The sequence below is a fragment of the Sinohyriopsis cumingii genome, chromosome 6 (genome assembly GCF_028554795.1).
Source record: "Sinohyriopsis cumingii isolate HCF-2022 chromosome 6, ASM2855479v2, whole genome shotgun sequence".
Lineage (NCBI taxonomy): Eukaryota > Metazoa > Mollusca > Bivalvia > Unionida > Unionidae > Sinohyriopsis > Sinohyriopsis cumingii.
Genome location: NC_142966.1, coordinates 159,352,816 through 159,373,727, shown reverse-complemented (window position 1 = coordinate 159,373,727; position 20,912 = coordinate 159,352,816). Strand labels below are relative to the sequence as shown.

Sequence of the window (20,912 nt, the reverse complement as noted above, 5' to 3'; positions counted from 1 at the left end):
AGCAAGTATATATGGCATATATAGCTTCAATTTGTGGCAAAAAATTAAGGTTCACATAAATTCTGTTACAATGAAGGAGTGCTGTATTTTGTTTTCATTCAAATAAACCTGATTTAAATACACTTACCTTAAGTGTGGCCACACCCACTCCTCCCCTGGGCATATTCATCGGGGCCACAAAACACCAGGCATCAGCTGTGTAGTCATATCTCTCCAATGTGGTGAAACAAGTGTTGTCATCTAGCCCACCAACTGCATAAATAGCACCCCCTATGCAGCCTAATGCCAACCCACGCCTGTAGACATATTGCATATACTCATGTTACACACCATATAAAAAAAAGCACGAAGCATGCTTTTGAGCTCTGGACAAAAACATGTATCAAGCTCAGGCTCAAAGTCCAAAAGTTTTGAATATTTAATGGTTTCCATTAGTTTGAAACAAAAGCACAAACAACAACTTTTGTGTAAAGTTTTTTTAACAAAAATAATGTGACAATAGCATATATAAAATAGCTGTAAAGTGTACTACATGTCCTATGTACAAATATGATCACAGCACAAGTATGCCCCCTGAGTGCCTGAAACTGACCTAACTGCAAAACTTAATATGCCCATCTATTGTTGTAGTGGGCAAAAAAAGTTAATTATACACTGCTCTCCTCAAAAGAGAACAATGTTAGGTCCATATGTATTGCTCATAATAATGGCATACAGCCACAAAAATTGTCCTGCTTCATCAATGAGAGTTCCTTATACTGAGGACTGTTCCAACATGGTTGGGTCCAAATAGGTACCTAACACAAGGAGTCCCTCAAAGGGATTGAGTGAAAAAAATTCCCATGAAGTCAAGAAAAGACCCAGTCTTCTTTTTAATTGCTCATTCTCTGTGATTTGGCTTTTTAATGTAGCACTAAAAATTTTCTGTCACATTGCTACATAGTCTGCAGTGTGGCAGTTTATAGTGATGTTTAGTGATGGGGCATCATGCCGCAGACATGCAGCATGATGTCCCACCCAGTCACATTATTCTGACACCAGGCCGACCAGTCCTAACACTAACCTCTTAATTCTGAGCACCTAGCGAGGCAACTGCTAGTACCATTTTTGTAAGTCTTTGGTATGACTTGGTCGGGGTTCAAACCTGTGACTTCCAACATCTGAGGTGGACACTCTAACCATTAGGCATCAGAGCGGTCCAAAATGATCTCTGATACTGTGGCAACCATACTGTATGTAAGATTGGCACCATTTTCATCTAGAAATAATTAAACAAAAAATTTCGAAGCTTTTGTTGAAATCCCAATTGAATCTGACCATCCATTCAGAATGAATGTTGAAAATAAGATTTTCATATTTGATGCCAGAATGGCATCACCATAATGACCATATTGGATGGTTGGTATCATTTTCCTTTAGGTCCATCTGGATACTACAAGTAGTCTACTAGTGAAATCCTCATGCTATTAAGGTTTTCTAATTAGGACTAGTACCAATGACAAAATTATCAAGAGGGCTGCCATGCTGGCCAAACTGGATGTCAGAACAGCACTAGTTTTATTCAGAACCAATGAAAATCTTAAGTTAGTCTTCTCATGAAAGCCCCATGTCAATATGACTTTCTGTTTAAGTGTAGCACTAAAATAATTGTAAAGATGGCCAGTGTGATGATCATACTGGAGGTATGATCTGCACCGAGAAATAGACATCATAGCACACTTAGAGGGACAACCATAGATTGATATGACCATCGATTCTGGATGGATTTTTCAAGATTGCGACTTTGTTTGCCATATTAGATGTCATAGAAGCACCATTTTCATGGGCGCCCCGAGTGGCCGAGTGGTCTAAAGCGCTCTCCGTTACGGATCACTGCCATCTCACCTCTGTCTGCGTGGGTTCAAGTCTAGGATTCGACCAATGTGGATATGTGAGAAAGCTTGCCAGTAGCTTCTCGTGGGTCGGTGGTTCTTCCCGGGGTTTTCCCCGGGTTCTTCCTCCACCATTAATACTGGCCACCATACATAGCCTATCGTGTGCTGAAAAATGGCATTAAACCCTACAACAACAACGACAACAACCATTTTCATGGCAATTCTCCATGTAGTTAACCAGTAGTGATAACAAACTTATGATAATGGACAGACAGATGAATGACAACACACGACATACCAACCAATACGCTCTTTTTGTCTATCACCAGTAGACTAGAAATATGACATTTAATTACATCAAATCACATTATAATTTTATCTCTTTAGTCAGGAATAAAATAAAATGAAACAAGATGACTACTCAGGAACACAAAAGACCCTTGCCAAAAAATGCACACAAGGGTGGTGGCTGACATTATACAGTCTGATAATGAGGAAAATACTGTAGACAAGTCTGGAAAATAGGTCATACTTTGATATGTTTAACTTACTTAGTCGCTGCAAGCACAAAGGTAATGTGATTACAATGACCTAGTTTTAATATATCAGACTTACTCACCTTGATATGCATTCACTGTATGTATGTATGTGTGTGTGTGTGTGTATGAATGTATGTATGCATGTATGTACATATGTGCAATACACTTAAGAATGTGCTCCAATGTCAGTGGATACTGGCAGGATATACACTCTGGTCAATGCTGAACTTTAAAGACGTATGAACAAGTCAAGTATGTCTGTCCTATATGTGATTGGCACAATACCATTTCATCTCTGTGATATGTTGTATGCAAGGGATGTCACTCTTCAATAACGGATTTTATGTTCTAAAGTTTGTTTGTGTGGAGTCTGCATTACACACATTTTGTTTGAACAACATTACCATCCAGTCTCTAGATAGTCCAAAGATGAACAGAACGACACTTGCTTCAACTTCTGACACTCCAATGTACTAATGAGAGCAGCAAAGGCAGCGACTACAATACTGTACCCTACAGTCCCGATTTTGAAGACAGAAATTTTGTGTACATTTTTAAATTAATATCTATATGGTTTGTGATTATGTGTGTCCACATGTGTGTGTGTGTAGTAATGGTATATATGCTGAACCAACCTGATATTATTTTTTTGGGAAGTGTATCAATGCTTCAATAAAAAATTATCTTATTTTCAAGAATTCAAATTTAAATTTCAAGTATTTTTCTATAAGCTTAAATAAGAAGATAACTTATTATCATGCAAATCCTTTCCTTGGGTCAAACACACTTACTTCCCTTGAGACCACAAAACACTTTTTGAGTCTCTAGAAAACCACAAATGTCTGGTAGGTTGGCATATATTATGCATCCACAAACCAATTCTCAAAAGTGTATGAGATATAAGGTCTGAGACACGGACTGGATTAAAAAATACTAAGAGGGAATAACAAAATATACTGACATGGGATAGCAAAAATATTTAGAAAATAAAGAATAAAGGAACAATGAAATCATCCAATACATAACAAAAGGCATAACACTTCACTGGCATCAGGATTATAAATTTAGTGAAGATAAAACAAAATCTGACTAATTTAATGGGATCAATAACCAAGGAGGAGTGTTATAATGAGGGGCTACTGTACAGCCTATAACATGGAACTGCTTTTAGTAAATTATTTTTACATCTGAGAATAAACAATAATAAAGTTTATTATAACTGGTTATCACTATCTCAAAAGTTGCTTGTAAACTATGAAATAACAAAACAAAAGGCATATATTTTTTAAAAAAACACCATTTCATGGCAAATCAGAAAATGTCTGGTATTAGCATGAAGCTGTAAGAGCATGGTGAATAATCCAACCCCAAAATCTGGTGACTGTACTCAATCTTTACTGTTAGCACTGACGCCAAATTATCAAATGAACAAACAATAGAAGTCTGACCTCTTTGTTCCCATGGAAAGGATAGGCGTCCATTTGTTTGTTTTGGGATCAAACCTCTCCGCAGAGTTTAGATGTTCCTCCCCATCATGTCCACCAACTGCATACAGCAACCCTATGTGACACAGATGGTGTTATTGGTACTAAATTTATGGAACAATTTTAATAAATAGCCAATAGAACTCATTTAATAAATAGCCAGTACAATTTGTTCATTAAATAGCCCATACAATTAATTTATTAATTAACCTGTACAATTTATTTATTAAATAGTCTGTACAATTCATTAATTAAATAGTCCATACAATTCATTCATTAAGCAGCCTGTACAATTCATTTATTAAATAGCCTGTACAATTCATTTATTAAATAGCCTGTACAATTCATTGGGTTTCAAACTTTTTAAGCAATCATACCTACTATATACCATGAGCAACTTGTACAATTTAAGGAGTTTCAAAAGTCATATCAGAACAACTTTTGTTTTCTATTTCACACATTATCGTGAAACCTCTTGTGACCAAAATATCATGGGACCAAAGTAAAAGTTTTGGTTTTAAGGTGTTTTTGGTTTACAGAGGTTCTCAAATTTCATCTGATATGAGATACAGTAAATTTTGCCCTTCTAGGTATAACAAAATGTGCATAATTAACTAGTGCCAACTTTATGTTTATATTATTATGATGATCTTGTTTTGATTTATCTTTAGCTGGAAATGTTTACGCTAATTCTGTTCAACAAATGCATCTGTACTTTAATGTACATTTACATAATTTGATCAAATGTTACTAGCCAGTAAATAGGAAAGAAAATTGTCATAAAAAACATCAAAGATGTGGGTCTAAAACCAGCTGAAAAGGATTATTTAGGTGTCTATTATAAATCGGATATAAGATGATCAGCAAATAAACAGTCTAATTTGATGTGCACAACCACCGACACAATATTACAAACAATTAACTTCAAAAGCTGTCACATCAGCAATGAATGTTAATAAGTTTACCCTTTGTTTATAGAGCGGATGTCAGGTACGGTCAATGACCAATGTCATAACCAGGATACCTGGCTACATTTTAAATAAGTTTCCAATTAATGAAGTTTGTTACTGTGTAAGAATAAAATTTATGGCTGAAAATTTATTTAAATTTTTGTACTAATGGGTTTTTAGTTTTTTAAATAATTTTGAATTAAACTGAAGAAGGATAAATTCAGGACAATAATTTTTGTGTGTGGTTTCATTAGGGTTTGGGTTAGTGAGGTTTCTTTCTGGAGAGATTTTGCTCTATTAAATTGTGTACCCTTCAAAGATGCTACATGTCTCCATAACATGGCTAGTGCCCTTCACATTCGAGTGCTCAGATGCAGGCGATCGCAGAATCAAACTCCGGCCGATTTATACCAAAGACATAAAAATGAAACTAACAACTGCCTTGCTTGGAGCTCAACAATAAAGAGGTTACTGTTAGGACTGGTGTCAGGATAATGTGACTAGGTGAGACATGATGCTACGTGTCTGCAGCATGATGCCTCAGTGCTAGATATCACTATAAACTGCCATGCTGCAGACATCGTAGCAAACTCTGAGATGGCCCTTTGCAAAATGTAGTTTACTTAGAGACCATACTACATACAGAATACCATGAAACTGATGACCTGATGAAAGCTATAGGTAATCCACACTGTGCCACATGGGAATACTTTAAACTGTTCCCTGCACAGAACAATGGCAAAATGCAAACTATGTGATAATCACCAATGACTCATCATTATCACTGTCAGTACTAATAACTTGCAAGGAAATCAATTCTGTCCATCTGTTTGAAGTTTACAATAGTTCCGTAACTACACTTCACAAAGAATTTACCGTTATCGTTTTGTCTATAATCTGACTCTACATCCCCGTTTGTTTGTACGCCCCTACCAATTTCAAACATAAGAACGTTTAATATGATAAAAAGTGCATAGAACTAAGTCTATTGAATCACTGATTTATAATTTCTAACCTGACTGTGACCAGAATGGCACTAATGCTGGCATCCCCTGCACCATTTCATGCTTAACAGACTTTCCATACCAACACGGCGCCATATTGCGTACACTATAGGCTAGTTTATTTCCATCAGACAACATAATGATGTAGTTCATCCTGTTCGGCAACTGCTGAATAATTGCATAAATTACATAACCATGAGAGTTTGGAATTATATCCCTCTGCATACATGAACATAGAAATTAAGCTGCTTGTTAAATCCACATGAAAAGCAGATTTGTAGTTGTTATTATTTTCCTTTGCTTGATTCATCATTGCAAATATCGGAAGCAGACAACTTATGTATGTACACCTGCAGTCGTGATACACCCCTTTGCTGAAAATGGACTTGTCTAGAAACTGGAAATGGATCCAAGCATTTCCGTGTATTACACCGAAAACTTCCGTTAAGCATGTAAAGCTCATAAGTTGATGGTGTTAGGGTCACTCTACTCAGAGTCAGGTCAGAAACTATAAATCAGTGAATGAATTGACTAAGTTCCTTGCACTTTTATAACATTAAAGGTTTCCCTTATTTAAATCGGTAGGGGGTACAAACAAATGGGTTTGTATTATCAGACTATAATTTACACAATATTTTGTTTGCAATCAAATGAAAATAAGTGGAAGTTTTATATAGATACAAGTTGAGGAGACTTCTTGGTGTTTGCTACTGAGGTTATTGTTTTATTTTAGAACTACTATGAAAACTGCAGTCATTTTAAATTCAGATATTTATGACTTTTAAATTACTTCAATATTAAAAGCACTTTAAACAAGGCACAGACACTCTAACAACTGAAACAAATGTCCAGGAATTCTAGATAAAACCATTTATTCATTTTAACAACTGAGTAGTGAAACCACCTTTAATATTCTTCTGATATAGCAAGACTTTTCAAATTAGATTTTTGGATGTGTGCTTGGCACCATTTTCGTTTAGGAAAAACAAGGCATCATAACATGTCTTCTGGTGAAAACCCCACATTGCTATGACAGCACAGGCAACAAGAACAATATTTTTAAGATGGATGCCATGGTGACCATATTCAATATCAGACTGGCACCATTTAGTAGATATCAAAAGCCCCTTTTGGTAAAAGTACAATGTTAAAATGACCAGCCAACAAGAAATAGTTATGGGGGTGCTCACCAGATAATATGTACTTTTGAGAAAGTGACGTATGTAAGGTGAAGTAGTTCGCATTTAAAACATGCACAATGGAGAGAATGTTGGCATACCTCTATGCTACATTAATGTAATGTGGATGATATTTCTTTTGGATATTGTACTTTTGGAAATTTTACATGATTTAAGCACACTGCTAACTAAAATGACTGCTCCCTTGTGTTAAAAAATCAGCATGAATTAGTCTAAAGTACACTATACATAGCAGCTATTAAAATAGGGAAAATGAATTTTGCCAGACTAGACAATACCAGCTTCTGAAAGTGCAATGAATGAATTACCAAATATATAAAATGTAAAAAAAGTTATCGGCTCTTTTTTATACAATTTACCTCTGAAGTTCAGGAAGTGAAAATGACCAAGTAGAGCTAGCACTTTTTTGAAAGGTGCACATCTGAAGTAAGGCCAAGCTGTATACTCTATAACCCATAGTACACCCATCAATCATACACCAAAATAAAGGGAATTAAAGGTTCTTTGCATTATACCTAAGATATACAAGGTCTTTTTTAAATAGCCAGTATAACCAGTGAGGAAAGCCGGCAAAATTCTTTTTCTTTAAACTCCTAACCCTATGCAAAATACGAATCTGTAGAGTGCCACCTATAACATTTTCAAGATGGCCTTGTGAAAGTCATATTATTAGTCATATTGGCACCATTTTCATTTATGACCAACTAGACAGTATGAGAAGTCTTTTAGTGAAAACCACATGCCCATTCATTCAGGAGAAATAATGAAAACAAGAATTTCAAGATGGTCACTGTGGTGGTCATACTGACATCAGATCAACATCATTTTCATTTTGCACCAACTATACACTGTAAGAAGTCTTTTAGGCATATCACCATGTCAAGCAGTAATATCAAGATTTTTCATGCTGGCCACTTTGGAATCTACAATAAATGGCACCCATAAGAGTCATTAGACCAGTACCATTATTATTTAAGGCATAGTAGACACCAAAAGAAGTCTTCTGATGAAAACCCCATGGTATTATGACTTTCCATTCAGGAGAAGTAGCAATAATAAGGTTTTCAAGATGGCCTCTGAGGTAGCCATATTGGAAACCATATAGCACTGTTTACATTTAGGGCCAATTAGACATCAAAAGAAGTCTTTTCATGAAAACCCCATGCTTATATGACCATCCATTCAAAAGAAGTAGGGATAACAAGTTTTTTCCAAAATGGCCACTGTGGAATCTACAATAAATATCCAAACAGCACAATTTTCATATAAGACCAACAAAACCATATGATGAATGTGTACATAAAGTTTCATGGCAATCCTCCAAGTAGTTTAGGAAGAGCAGCAATAACAAACTGGTACTATCACATGGACTGATGACAGACAATGGTTGGATAACAGATGACAGACAAAAGATATGGCCTATTACCAGTATAGCTAAAAGTCTAGACTAATGGTTAACTCATTATCCCTGCATGACACAAGTGCATGTCATGAGGTAGTACCCTAATTCTGAGCTCTGTAACATCAAAATCATTCATGATACACCAAAGATGGTGGTATTATAAAAACAAAAAAGATGTAGTGTACAACAATACCAAATAATGTCGACTTTCAACTTGTGTTGAAAAATATAGCAGACACATCAATTTTTTAGACTGGAAAACCAAATTTATATGGGCTCAAAATTACTAGCTTCAGAACCAGAATGTGTGTCTGGATTCTAGACTGTTAGATCTAAAGAACCATTGGAAAAAGTAGAACAAAAATGAGATCTGGAGTAAAAAGAAACTAGGATGCTATGAATTGTGGGTCCAAAGACAGAAGGAAAAAGGGTCCAATTTGAAGATGCCAATGGGTATCCAGGTACTTGGATACCCACCAACTGATAATAACCCAGATAATAAAATGAGCCATGGGGTACCTGTTTACCATGTACAAGTTTTCTGCCAGTCCTTGTAAAAGCAGCACTCGCTTTCTTTCCAAGTTGACAATCCTTGTGATTGAGCTTCAGATAGATGTACATTTTCAGTGCAAAGCCGAGGTCTGCCTCTTCCAGTAAACAAATGACCTTAATCCCATAGCTTGTTGCCCATGTGACAACCCTTTGTTTGAGTCACAAGTTTGATACAGTGGTAATTAACAGAGGGTGGTTATTTGATCTTGCCACACACCGTCGTATTCAGTTGCAACCTTGAATAGATTTCACAGACTTGTATGATCAAAGTCTTGCTTACAAAGCTCAAGCTCAGTCTCTAAATAAGCATCTGCATATGACAGTGAGGCCAAGGAAAGGGGGTCGGACAAAATGACTGGACCATGACGATGTACTAGATCATGATGGAGGGATTTATGAACTTTATCGGAAAATGTTAATTCTTGGTATTATTGATATTTATAGGATTTTTTTTACAAACGTTGACTTAACTTCAGGTCTGTATATATTTAATACAATTTCCCTTTGATCAGGTAACCAATCATTAGGGTCCATGGTATCCAGGAAAACAGCTTTAGTAAAATTTTCAACCTGCTGCTCAGTAAATGAAGTATTTGTTTCAGCACTATCATTATTATACAATTCCAGATAAAACTGAGTCAGACCATGGACCTGGACTGAAAAACATCAGATAAACTGATAAATGTCGATCTTCCCACATTCACTTAGCTGGAAGATTCATGAACTGATTCTACTGAAGTTGGGCACTGCAAACACTCATTGCTACAATTAACATTTCTTCCTCTCAATAAGTCATTCTTGCATGTGTCATCCAAAGAGAGTTAACATGAATTTTTAACTGTATGCATACAATTATATGATATATCAAATCCGCAATTACCATTATGTGACAATTCACAGTTTTATTTACATACAAGATGTAACGGTTATTTTACTGGTTTGGTGTTTTCTTTTTCCATGTGTCTCCTCTCAATCATAAACCACTGTCTGCACTCACTTATAAGTCAAACTGTAAACAACACAGACCCTGATCTGCTGTCATATCACGTGGTACAGATCAGAGTCTATGTTGTTTGTTCTACTGATTACTCCCAACAAAGAGCACAGACCAAGATCTCCCAGCACATTATGCATCAGCAGATCTGTGTCTATGCAGTTTTGCAGTTGAACTTGTCTTATATACAAGTACATATGGTACTGTACACTTTAAGCTTTTCATCTTTTGCGTTATACACACACACTGTCAGCAGGTATGGACCCCAATTTGCCATACAGCAAGGGGCAGATATACATCAGAGTAATTTTTAAAACAGCCAATACTGTAAATTTTGGTTAACATAGGGAAATGTACTCATACCATCTTTTATTTAGATCCATGCATTTACAAATTGCATTTGTATTTGTTCATATCAGCCACAAAGAACTTTCTTTAGCATAAAAAGTCTACAGAGGCTAGAAACCAAGCTCTTCTTTCACTCATCCTCTAAAAATTTCAAATGATTTGGTCCTTACCATTAGATGCACAGACTCCAACATGTCTTCTCTTGCTTGTCATCTCAGCAGTCATGAACCATTTATTCTTGTGGGGGTCATAGCATTCAATACTTTTGAAAGGGTCTCCTGAGGCACCTCTGCCTCCTACACAGAATATCACGCCTAGGAGGAGATGCAAGAAGATACAAATGCAACGTATGGAGAAGACAGATGATGTTACCATATCATTATCTCTAAAGCTCTAAACTTTTTTTGACAGATTTCTTCAACTAATATGAAAGTCAAATAAAAATATTTAAATGTCAATATTTTAAATCCTATGAGCTAATGGTAGTAAAATAAAAAGTTTCAACAATATTTTCCAATTTTTTGGTGATAAAATATGAACACCTTTCCAATTTAATGCATAACAGATGTGTTGTTGCAGAACTATTTCATTTTACACGTATCATCTCTAATGCCTCACACATGAAATAAGATCAAAAGCTTGATTACCTAACTGGAAATTACATATAGCGAGCAACCCATGGCCGTACAGAATAATGGTGTTAGCGGTGTCTTTGTGGTGAGAAGCAATGGCATCATGAAATATACAATACAAATACATCAACTGATCTCAAGACAATAAATCTGAGGAAGTTTTTTTTTTTACAAATCAATTTTTATATTGTTTATTAAAGTTGCAGTGTATTGTTGGCTATGGCCTTGTTGTGTATGAAAAATAAAATTAAAACTGATAATAAACATAGTGTTGGTTTAAAAAGAAACCTAGTATCTGTGTGACTGGAGTCAGAACTGAATCGAGAACAACACAAAAACGTCAGTCAATATTCTTGTTTTTTTCCAGTTTGCTCTTAAGGGATGAATAACTGATTGGCTGTAAACAAATTTGTAAATAATCAGCGAATAAGTCTGATAATGATTACAATGATATGGTTACCTTGGTTTTACCCTTGCAGCATTTATCATAGAAAAGTAAGCTCTCAAACCACAACAAAGTGACTCTGACATGTTAAATTTATTAATTCATTTATTTATTTATCTACTATATCTAGTCACATTAAATCTGCATGAACGCGATTTTATATAAATACAAAAGAACTGGTAAATGTATCTCAAAATAATATATGTAATCATTAATTGGTAAATGTATCTCAAAATAATATATGTAATCATTAATTGGTAAATGTATCTCAAAATAATATATGTAATCATTAATTGGTAAATGTATCTCAAAATAATATATGTAATCATTAATTGGTAAATGATGGCAAGTTTTAATTTGAATTAATCTCAGTAAATATGGAAGAAAGGGGATTATTTGATGTGTGATCCTTAGTTTTTATTCTAAAAAATATATTGACCTTAATATGAAAATAATCGACCAGTTCATTACTTCTATTTCTTTTATTGTGTGTAGGTTTTGGTTTTTTAACATAGCTTTAATGGTTATAGTCATATTGCTTTAATGTCTGCAGTGTTTCTGTTTATAGTGATGTCGCACTGGGGCATCATGCTGCAGACATGAAGCATCATGTCCCACCCGGCCACATTATCCTAACACCAAGCTGACCAGTAGCCACAGTTGTTGAAGGATCAGCATCCAAATCTGAATGACTTCATGCCAGGATTCTTTTTTTCAAATGTGATGTTATTCTTAATAGCAGATTTTTAGAAGCTGATACAAATTTGCATATTGTTTCTTAACAGTACTGAAAGATCAGCACCAAAGGACAAAATCCGAAATACCCTGATGCCAGAATGTAAACTCAGATAAAAATGGGTCAAGTGGTTCTTGAAAAATTTTAAATAATTACTGTGAACAGACAAGGGACAATGGATGACGAAGCCTGCAATACTATAAGCTTGCTTGGTCTTATCGTGAACTAAAACTGCAGCAACTGCTGTTGCAACTACTACATATACCATTATTATTTTACTACTATACGGCACAAATTCCACAAAACACTACTGAGAAAAAGAAGGTGCTCCACATTTGTTACAACTAAGCTAATTTTCATAACAGAAAAATTACCAAGTTTTGTAATTTAAAATATACCAGTAACACTCACTAATTATAACAATGTCCAAGTGAGCCATGAAGCATGCTGACTTAAAGCATACCTTATAATGAAGTACATACTATATTTAGAGATATGGTTGCAATATTTAAAATTACCAGCATAACTCTTCCGTGGCCTCATTCTCTCAGTTATTTTCATGTCTGAGACAAGACTGGCTTGACACATTTGATAGTGTTTTGCGTCATCCAGCAAATCTCGACAATCAAAATCTTTCCTCACAAGTTCATCTTTTGCCACATTCTCCATTAGATATGATGTGGGTAACAATGGTAATTTCACTTTAAGCAGCAAGGCTGCTAAATACTCCTTCCTATGTTTGAGGTCCTCCCTCACCCAGTTCATCACCGCTTCATGCACCTCAACCTCATTGTTAACATTCAAATGATCCGATCCAATAATCTTCTTAAACAGATCATAAGGCATTGTTTTAAACTCCTGGCTTTTAGTAACCTCCAGAAAATTTTCACAGATGAAGTCCTCTGCTACTTTCATTAAAGCAGTTCTGTTATGTTGCTCTGCAAATTCCCTGACACCAATACAGTTAGTTGGATGCAGATGAACCCTCATGAATTCACACGAGGCCTCTGCAACTTTTTCAATCTGCAAAATTGATGCAGCATACAGGATTGGCTGTACATTGTTCACTGTCAGTTTAATTTTTGCAGTGTAAGCAAAATTGATCAGTTTCTCCATTGCATCTTCATCGATGTCTTTGATGATGATGACACTTTGTTTGCTCTCTGCCATTTCAGACAGAAACATTGCTCTGAAATACATGCTGACACAGGCTAGCACCATTCTGTGACATTTTATGCACTTATTTCCAGCTTTTATTTCCACATCACACAGCTGTCCATTCCTGAAGAATTCCAGCATCATTTTACTATTTGTCTTATAATGGTCCATCATCTGAATTTCTTGCTCTGTGCTGGAGATATCAGTCCCGACAGTCCCAATGGTTACAGCCCTTTTAAGACCAGGTTTCCGAGCACTTGTGCTTCTTGTTGCCGAATGGCTTTCTTGGCTTCTTTTACTGGTGTTGGACGCCATTGGAGGAATTAAAGGTGGAGAAGGAGGAGGAGATGGTGAAATAGTGCTGGACAGAGATGTGACTATGGCATCTGATTGCGGGTGGTAACCTGACATATTGTGCGGGCTAGTAATGCATAAAGAACTACTGTAGTGTAAACTTGTAGAATGGTAATGTAATTTGCTTCATATAGTTTTTTTCTGCAATTAAATTTAAATGACTTTGTATACTGGATCACTTTCTGATTTGTTAACTCTGGATACATTCACAAACTCTGAATGCTGAAATGTCCAGAGTTTCCTCACGAACTTCAACTGAAGTCGACCAGTAGAACAATCATAAATGTATAAGGCCTGAAGCATTAAATCTGCCTGAAAAGAAATATTTGCAAATACAGTTATTAGTTTCAGGTATTAATAAAGAAAAAAGATTCCTAAGTGACCAGATAGAACAAAAGTCTCTAGAACAGAATGATCTACTGGTCAAAAACAATGTGTAGGATTTTATGATGAAATCTATTTCTTCCTACGGGTTATCCTTTTAACAGCTGATAATTAAATCATCTTAGATATTCTTGAGAAACACCAGCATACAACTATGAGAAAAAAATACTGTTTCAAAAGTTCAAGTTAACATGTTCGCAATACAGTGCAGAGCAAAAATCTCTGCCATAGTGTTTGAAAGTGAAACTGCAATCATGGATAGAAGATCACTGAACTCATCTCAGATACTTTCTTGATATGCCCACATGCAAAGAATCCAGACTGCAAGTTTACCATAAGTGTAGCTCTAAATGCCAACAAAACCATGATATTGGCTATGTTGAGTCTGGTTATTTCTTTAAATTGCTCACAATTTTTTATTACCGTCTGTACCTGCTTATAAGTCAAGTCCTACTACAAACAACATAGATCCTGATCCTCTGTGGCAGAATACTCCTACAGCTCTGGGTCTATGCTGTTTGCTCTACTGATTACTCTTAACAATCTGCACAGACCCTAATTGGCTGGCACATTATATGATGCCATGTATTTGTCTATGAAGTTTGCAGTTTGTCTCATCTTATAAGTGCATATATACAGAATATTTACATACCTTCTATGCTTGCTTATAAGTCGAGTCCAACTGAAAACTGCACAGACCCAGATCAGTCATCACCTACTGTGCAATCAGATCTGGGTCTATACAGTTTGTTAGGAGTAATCAGTAGAACAAACAAAACTGTGATCTGTCAGTGCATTAATTCATTATGTGATGGCAGATAAGGGTCTATATTGTTTGCAGACAGATTTGACTTGTGTGTGATTATGTACAGCATCCCAAAATACTAGAATCTGGATAAATGAGATGTTAATGATCATGGTAGCAAGCTTTTAGATTTGTGCAAATCTACAAATTCATGAATTACTGTTGTTGTTGTGGGTTTAACACCATATTTTCAGCACATGATAGGCTATACATGGCAGCCAGCATAACTGATGGAGGATGAACCCAAGAAAACAAGTAAGAACTACCGAACCACAGGAAGCTACAAGCACGCTTTCTCACATACCCACACTGGAAATGTGTTTGGCCAATTAGCAATATTTGTCTTGATGGCACCCATGTTTAGCTCTCTATAATGGTGATTTAACCAAAATGGATCATTTAGTACGCAAGTCAGTGGAAATTGAGACGGTTAGAATTCTTTATTTAAAGTTACTGACATTTTTCTTGTGAAAAGTAATTACATACTTAATTAAATATCTGCTGACATCTTTACTTTTGTTTGACAATTAGTTGATAAAGCTACACCATCTTGAAAATCCTGAGGCAAGCGTAACAATGTCTGACCAGAAAAAAATCATACAATTTTTAGATTCTCTGCCTCCTGACTTCTCCCATACATAACTCAACAAGATGTGTGATAGAATGCTGAAAATGAAAATTATGCCACCTTAATACTAAAGGGTTTTGCTGTAAATGTTCATACCATTAAGAAAACAAGGGCTACGTATGGAACTGCAAATTCTTGAGCTGCAAACTTTGTCTCTTATATGTTTATCGAAGGTGCCATGTATTAGAACATACTATTTTCATGGTTTTCCCCATTTTGGTATCACAATTGCAACAGATACATGTGGTTCCATAATAAAAACATAAGCAGTGTAGTGGAGAACATTACCATCTTGAGTATAATGACAGTACGAGGAACTCTTGCAGCTCACATGTCCCAGGGACAAGTGCTTAAGAACAATTTTTCTGGGCCCTGAATTTAGAGTTCAAATTGGTTTGGTACAAATTGATTCAATTGTATTTGTGTTATCATTCTCACAAGCATTCACACATAACAACTCAAGTCAAGACATCTGACCTTTCAAATCTAAGTCAAAGTGCGCACTACAAACTTGTTTACTTAAGAACAATTAAATACAAAATCTGGTTAAAATTCATTTTTGTACACATAGAAATCACTATGTTCATAAGTTCAATGAAATACCAAAATGCAATGAGTACCTTTTGACTTGACCCTAAGGTCAAGGTGGTCTGGTTTTCAAACTTGTTCAAAAATTGCACAAACATGTTGGTGGTCAGATTTGAACAATTTTTATTCTGAACCAATTACGTACTTACATTCCCCCTTCATTTGACAAAAGGTGTAAATTTTCTTAATATATCAAGGAATAAAGGTTGGGTTGTAAAAAATTTCATCCATTTAGTTTTTCAGCACAACTGTTTTAGAAATTAGTATGAATGGCAAAATTATGAATTCTATAACAGACCCATAATGAGATAAAAATGGACAAATTACCACTAGCAAGAAATTTTTTGTTCATTTCTTTTCAGCTAGCAATTTCAGAATTGTAACTAGCAAAATGATAACTTGCTAGCATCAATTTCAAGCCTTGAGGGGCCAGAAGCATTTATACTGATAGTGTTTTTATGAAAAGCCCATGTCAATACAACCATCCATTCATGGGAAGTAGATATAAAAAGATTTTCAAGAGAGCAGCGAGAAAGTCCATGTCAATACAACCATCCATTCATGGTAAGTAGCCATAAAAAGATTTGTAAGAGAGCAGCAAGACAGCCATTGTGCAGGTTTGACAGAATTCAATAAGTGTCTGTCCACCCAATTTCTGATAGTTGCCAGATCATGTCAACAAGACAACTGAAGTAGTAGCGGTGTTTTAGTGAAAACTCCACATCAACACCACCATCCATTCCAGTGGAGTAAGCATAAGATGTTGGATATCTGATCAGCACCATATTCATTTAGGACCATCTACAAGTCACAATAAGTCTTTTAGTGACATGTACTAACAGCTGCCTCGCTTGGCGCTCAGCATTAAGAGGTTAGTGTTAGGACTGGTTGACCTGGTGTCAGGATAATGTGATTGGTTGGGACATCATGCTACAGTGCTAGACATTACTATAAACTGTCACACTGCAGATATCGTAGCGAAATGACTGAAAAATCGTTAAAGCTATGTTAAAAATCCAAATTGCACACACACACACACACACACTTTTAGTGACAACCCCACATCAGTATGGACATCTGTTCCTCTGAAGAAGCAATATAGATACTTTATGTATAGCCACCATGCTTAAACACTGGATGTTCAGGGGCACCATATTCATTTAGGACCATCTAAAAAAGGATTGTACGCCAAGTTTTGTGACTTTCCTCCAAAACATTTAGAAGAAATAGTGACAACAAACAAAAAGACCTACAAAATGTACACAACTGATAAAACATTAGACATTACATAAATAGTGTCAAAATTTAATCTGCTTAACTATGTGCACATGATAAACATGCCTACAAAATCTCAGTTATCCTGATCAAAAACATTCCATGTAATTGTACTCATTTTTTGTACCAAGTCCAAAATTGCAGAAGCATTATAAAAATGGAAAGAGTTCATGATGTGCAAAAACAAGAAAAACATTTTGAAAACAACAAACTGCTTTATCAGCATATGAATCTAATCAGGTCTTCTACAAAAGAATTTATTATATTCAATGGCATAGTTCAAGAGGTTTACTGCTAATTTTTTAAAAAAAAAAAGGTATTAAAGCTAGATTAAATCAGAGCTTGGGATAAGCAGTGTATTTGTGTATTTTATGCAAACAAACTGACTAAAAATGCATGAAGAACTTTGATTACACTAAAATTAAGCAAAACAATCAAAACATTTAGTTCTGTGTATTTTGAAGAATACAGTTTTGTTAATATAATATTCAAAAGTTCAAGCACAAGACCTAAACATTCATAGAAAATTGTTAGATTTTTGATACTGCAGAATTGCCTTCTTAAATGATTTATTGTTACCATAAGAACACTGTGTATTTATTTAATGTCAAAGCCAGGGAAAAATGAAATGAGTTTAGCAGTAAAGGAATTATAAGCAAACCCTTTGCTATTATTGTATGAGCCAGGATCCAACCATTCTGAATGGTACCCCACCTTTAATCATAGAATATAGCGAAATACCTAAAAACCTAAAACCCTTGGGACCTTTACAATTTTTCATTTTTGTGAACTTGTCCGTTTGCTGAGGTTTTTGTAGATATTAAAAAAAGTCCTCTTCAAACTGTTAAAGTGATGTGAGATAGAGAGAAAGAATGTATTATGAGAGAATCATTGTATGTGTGTGTAAAAGTATATAAAATAGAAAAAGACATTTTTTAACATATGTATTTAATGAATTAAAATGCAAAATAAAAATTCTTCAAAAAATCATGTACTGTCAAATGAATACAGTTGTTACACACAGAAATAGTCCTCATCACAAAAAACACCTAAGGAATGAAATACTTTAACAACTTTACCACGAGTCCATCAGACTTGTGAATGATACCCCACAATGTTGAAATACTCCATATAAATCATAATGTTCAAAGTTTAAGAGACTGTCTAAGGCATTGAGCATTTTCTGTTTTTTCTTACATCTTTTTAATGTGGCTAATGTTAGTGACTACATTTCTTGTGCTCTTCCCAAATACTGCTCATCCTAAGCAGCTATGATATTTGCTTCTATAAAACATCTAATATCTCAATGAGTTAATCTGACTTTTAAAATAACGGTTTGTCAGTCTGCATCAGAAAAACATCAAAAGCTGCACCACATGCCTGGTTAATAAATCCATGATACATAAATCAGATTCTAACAGAAAATGTTAAAACCATAATGAATGAACACCAGTCAGTGTATTGTCAAATAGAGGAAATCCACACACATTTTAAATTTCATTCACAGGACACTGACTGGTTATCACTAATGAAATTTATTGTAATTTTTTAGTTTTACACTTAACAGGTTCCCAATAATCTTCTTGCCCAGATTTCCCTTCAATCACTTTTTATTTTGCGAAGAATACAAAAAATACTCTCTGGATGGAGAGAAACTGGCACAAAGGATTTTTTTGCAGAATGACATTAAAGAGCACAGCAGAAACTATACATTGTATTGAATGACACTAGATTACAGTAACTGAACGCTGGTTAAAATCAACTACCACTTAAACAAGATTTTGTTTTGTACTTTCTGAAACTTCACTATAAAATGGCAGTTGAAAAGATTTCTAAATTAATTCAAAACAATCCCTATAACATGCACATGAGAGCACTTGCAAAAGTGTCTTCATCCCATATTGTTCATCCTAATTTCACTGTGACCACTAAAACATTACCGTAACTATTCATCAATGGCAAACTGAAGTATTAAAGTCAATATATAAATGAACTGGATTCTTCATTCCAAGTAAAACAGTGTAGCCAAGAAGAAATATGGCACTACACATGACACATGAGTGCATCTATTTTTTAGAATGAGGCATTTTTTTAATATAACCACTCACTTTCAGCTTTGTTACTAAAATCCACTTTAAGATTGGAAATTTATGGTTTTAATATTTGTCAATGTGCTTGTAGTATCATCATGTATTGGTTCAATAATATTTATTTACTGCTTTTTCATCTTTTCACAAAAATAAGTAATTCAGAAAACATCATTGATCTTAAATGCTTCTCAAATTACACAATACAGCATTGCACCTTATGTTTCTGACCTACACAATTCTATTTTTAGGCTAAATTAGCTAAATTTACAATCATTTAATACTTAGACTTTGCTTTCTTTGAATTTCATATTTTCCTTAATTTACCTGCCCAATGAACAATTAGTCTAATGAACAGGTACTTCCTAGATATGGCAGTGTCTGTCATTATTACCCCATGGCAGGTTTACTTACAATTTCAAAAGGGGCCCCGAGTGACTGAGTGACTAAAGTGCTCACTGTTATGGATCACTGCCATCTCACCTCTGCATGGGTTCAAATCTCCAGTTCAGCCTATGTGGGTATGTGAGAAATCTTGCCAGTAGCTTCTCGTGGGTCGGTGGTTCTTTCCAGGGTTTTCCCAGGTTCTTCCTCCACCATTAATACTGGCCACCATGTATAGCCTATCTTGTGCTGAACAATGGCATTAAAACCTCACAACAACAACAACAATTTAAAACTACTTTTATGAAGCAAATAATGCAAACACTGCAGTTAAAATCTTCCATAAAAACCTTTTTACAAATTATAAAGTGCTTTTCCCCGATTCTATTTTTAAAACAAACTGCTCTTTACATATTGATATTGAAGCTTTGAAACACGAGTTAGCACGTTTTCATCATCAAATGATAATTTGCAGAAATCAGCCAGTGATAATCAGAACAAAGGTCCATCAGCTATTAAAACATGTGCCTTTGAACGTGCAAGAGTCTGTTTGTCTGTGCAACTTATATCAGTGCCAGGTATCTGATGTATGCAATATATTTGCCTTGGGCTACAATACAACACACCACTATAACTACATGGCTAGGTTGAAGGAGCATCTCAAAAGTCATGAACTACTGTCACTCAATGCATATTTTAGAGAAAATCACAGGCTGAAGTTATCTTTGCTTCCTAAAAGAAGAAGGTGAAGTTTACATATTTTAGGCTACTTGTCACCCACTTCACATGTAGTGTGATTCCTGGTTTCTGGTTCTGACTGATTCTGTATGGTGTAGATAGAATGCATACAAATTCTGGGTCTTTTTCTAAATACATTTTTCAAAATCTTTATTTTTCAGAAGCAGTAGATTACAACTAAAAGCTGGTATGTGCTGTAGATGGCATTTCACATGTTATTTTTGTCCTACTGCTGGCATATTCACATGACTACAGTACTTGTTAACCATAATTATCTGTTCCAGCATGTGTCAAGAATTTAGCAGTCAAAATGTATTTCCAAGTTTTTAATGAATTTAGTTTTCATGGAATT

At 35.1% G+C, this 20,912-nt stretch overlaps 1 protein-coding gene across 1 annotated transcript in view; it reads right to left on the bottom strand.

The window, feature by feature from the left end:
* Positions 1–13,977, bottom strand: part of LOC149798382 (uncharacterized) — a 28,585-nt gene extending 14,608 nt beyond the window's left edge. Inside the window, exons 1-4 of the mRNA XM_089963554.1 lie at positions 12,678–13,977; positions 10,517–10,660; positions 3,862–3,973; positions 128–296 (exon numbers count right to left, since the gene is read on the bottom strand). Coding sequence (XP_089819680.1) covers positions 128–296; positions 3,862–3,973; positions 10,517–10,660; positions 12,678–13,728 — 1,476 coding nt within the window. The 5' untranslated portion in view covers positions 13,729–13,977. The remainder of the gene's footprint in view (positions 1–127; positions 297–3,861; positions 3,974–10,516; positions 10,661–12,677) is intronic.
* Between the last annotated feature and the right edge of the window lie 6,935 nt (positions 13,978–20,912).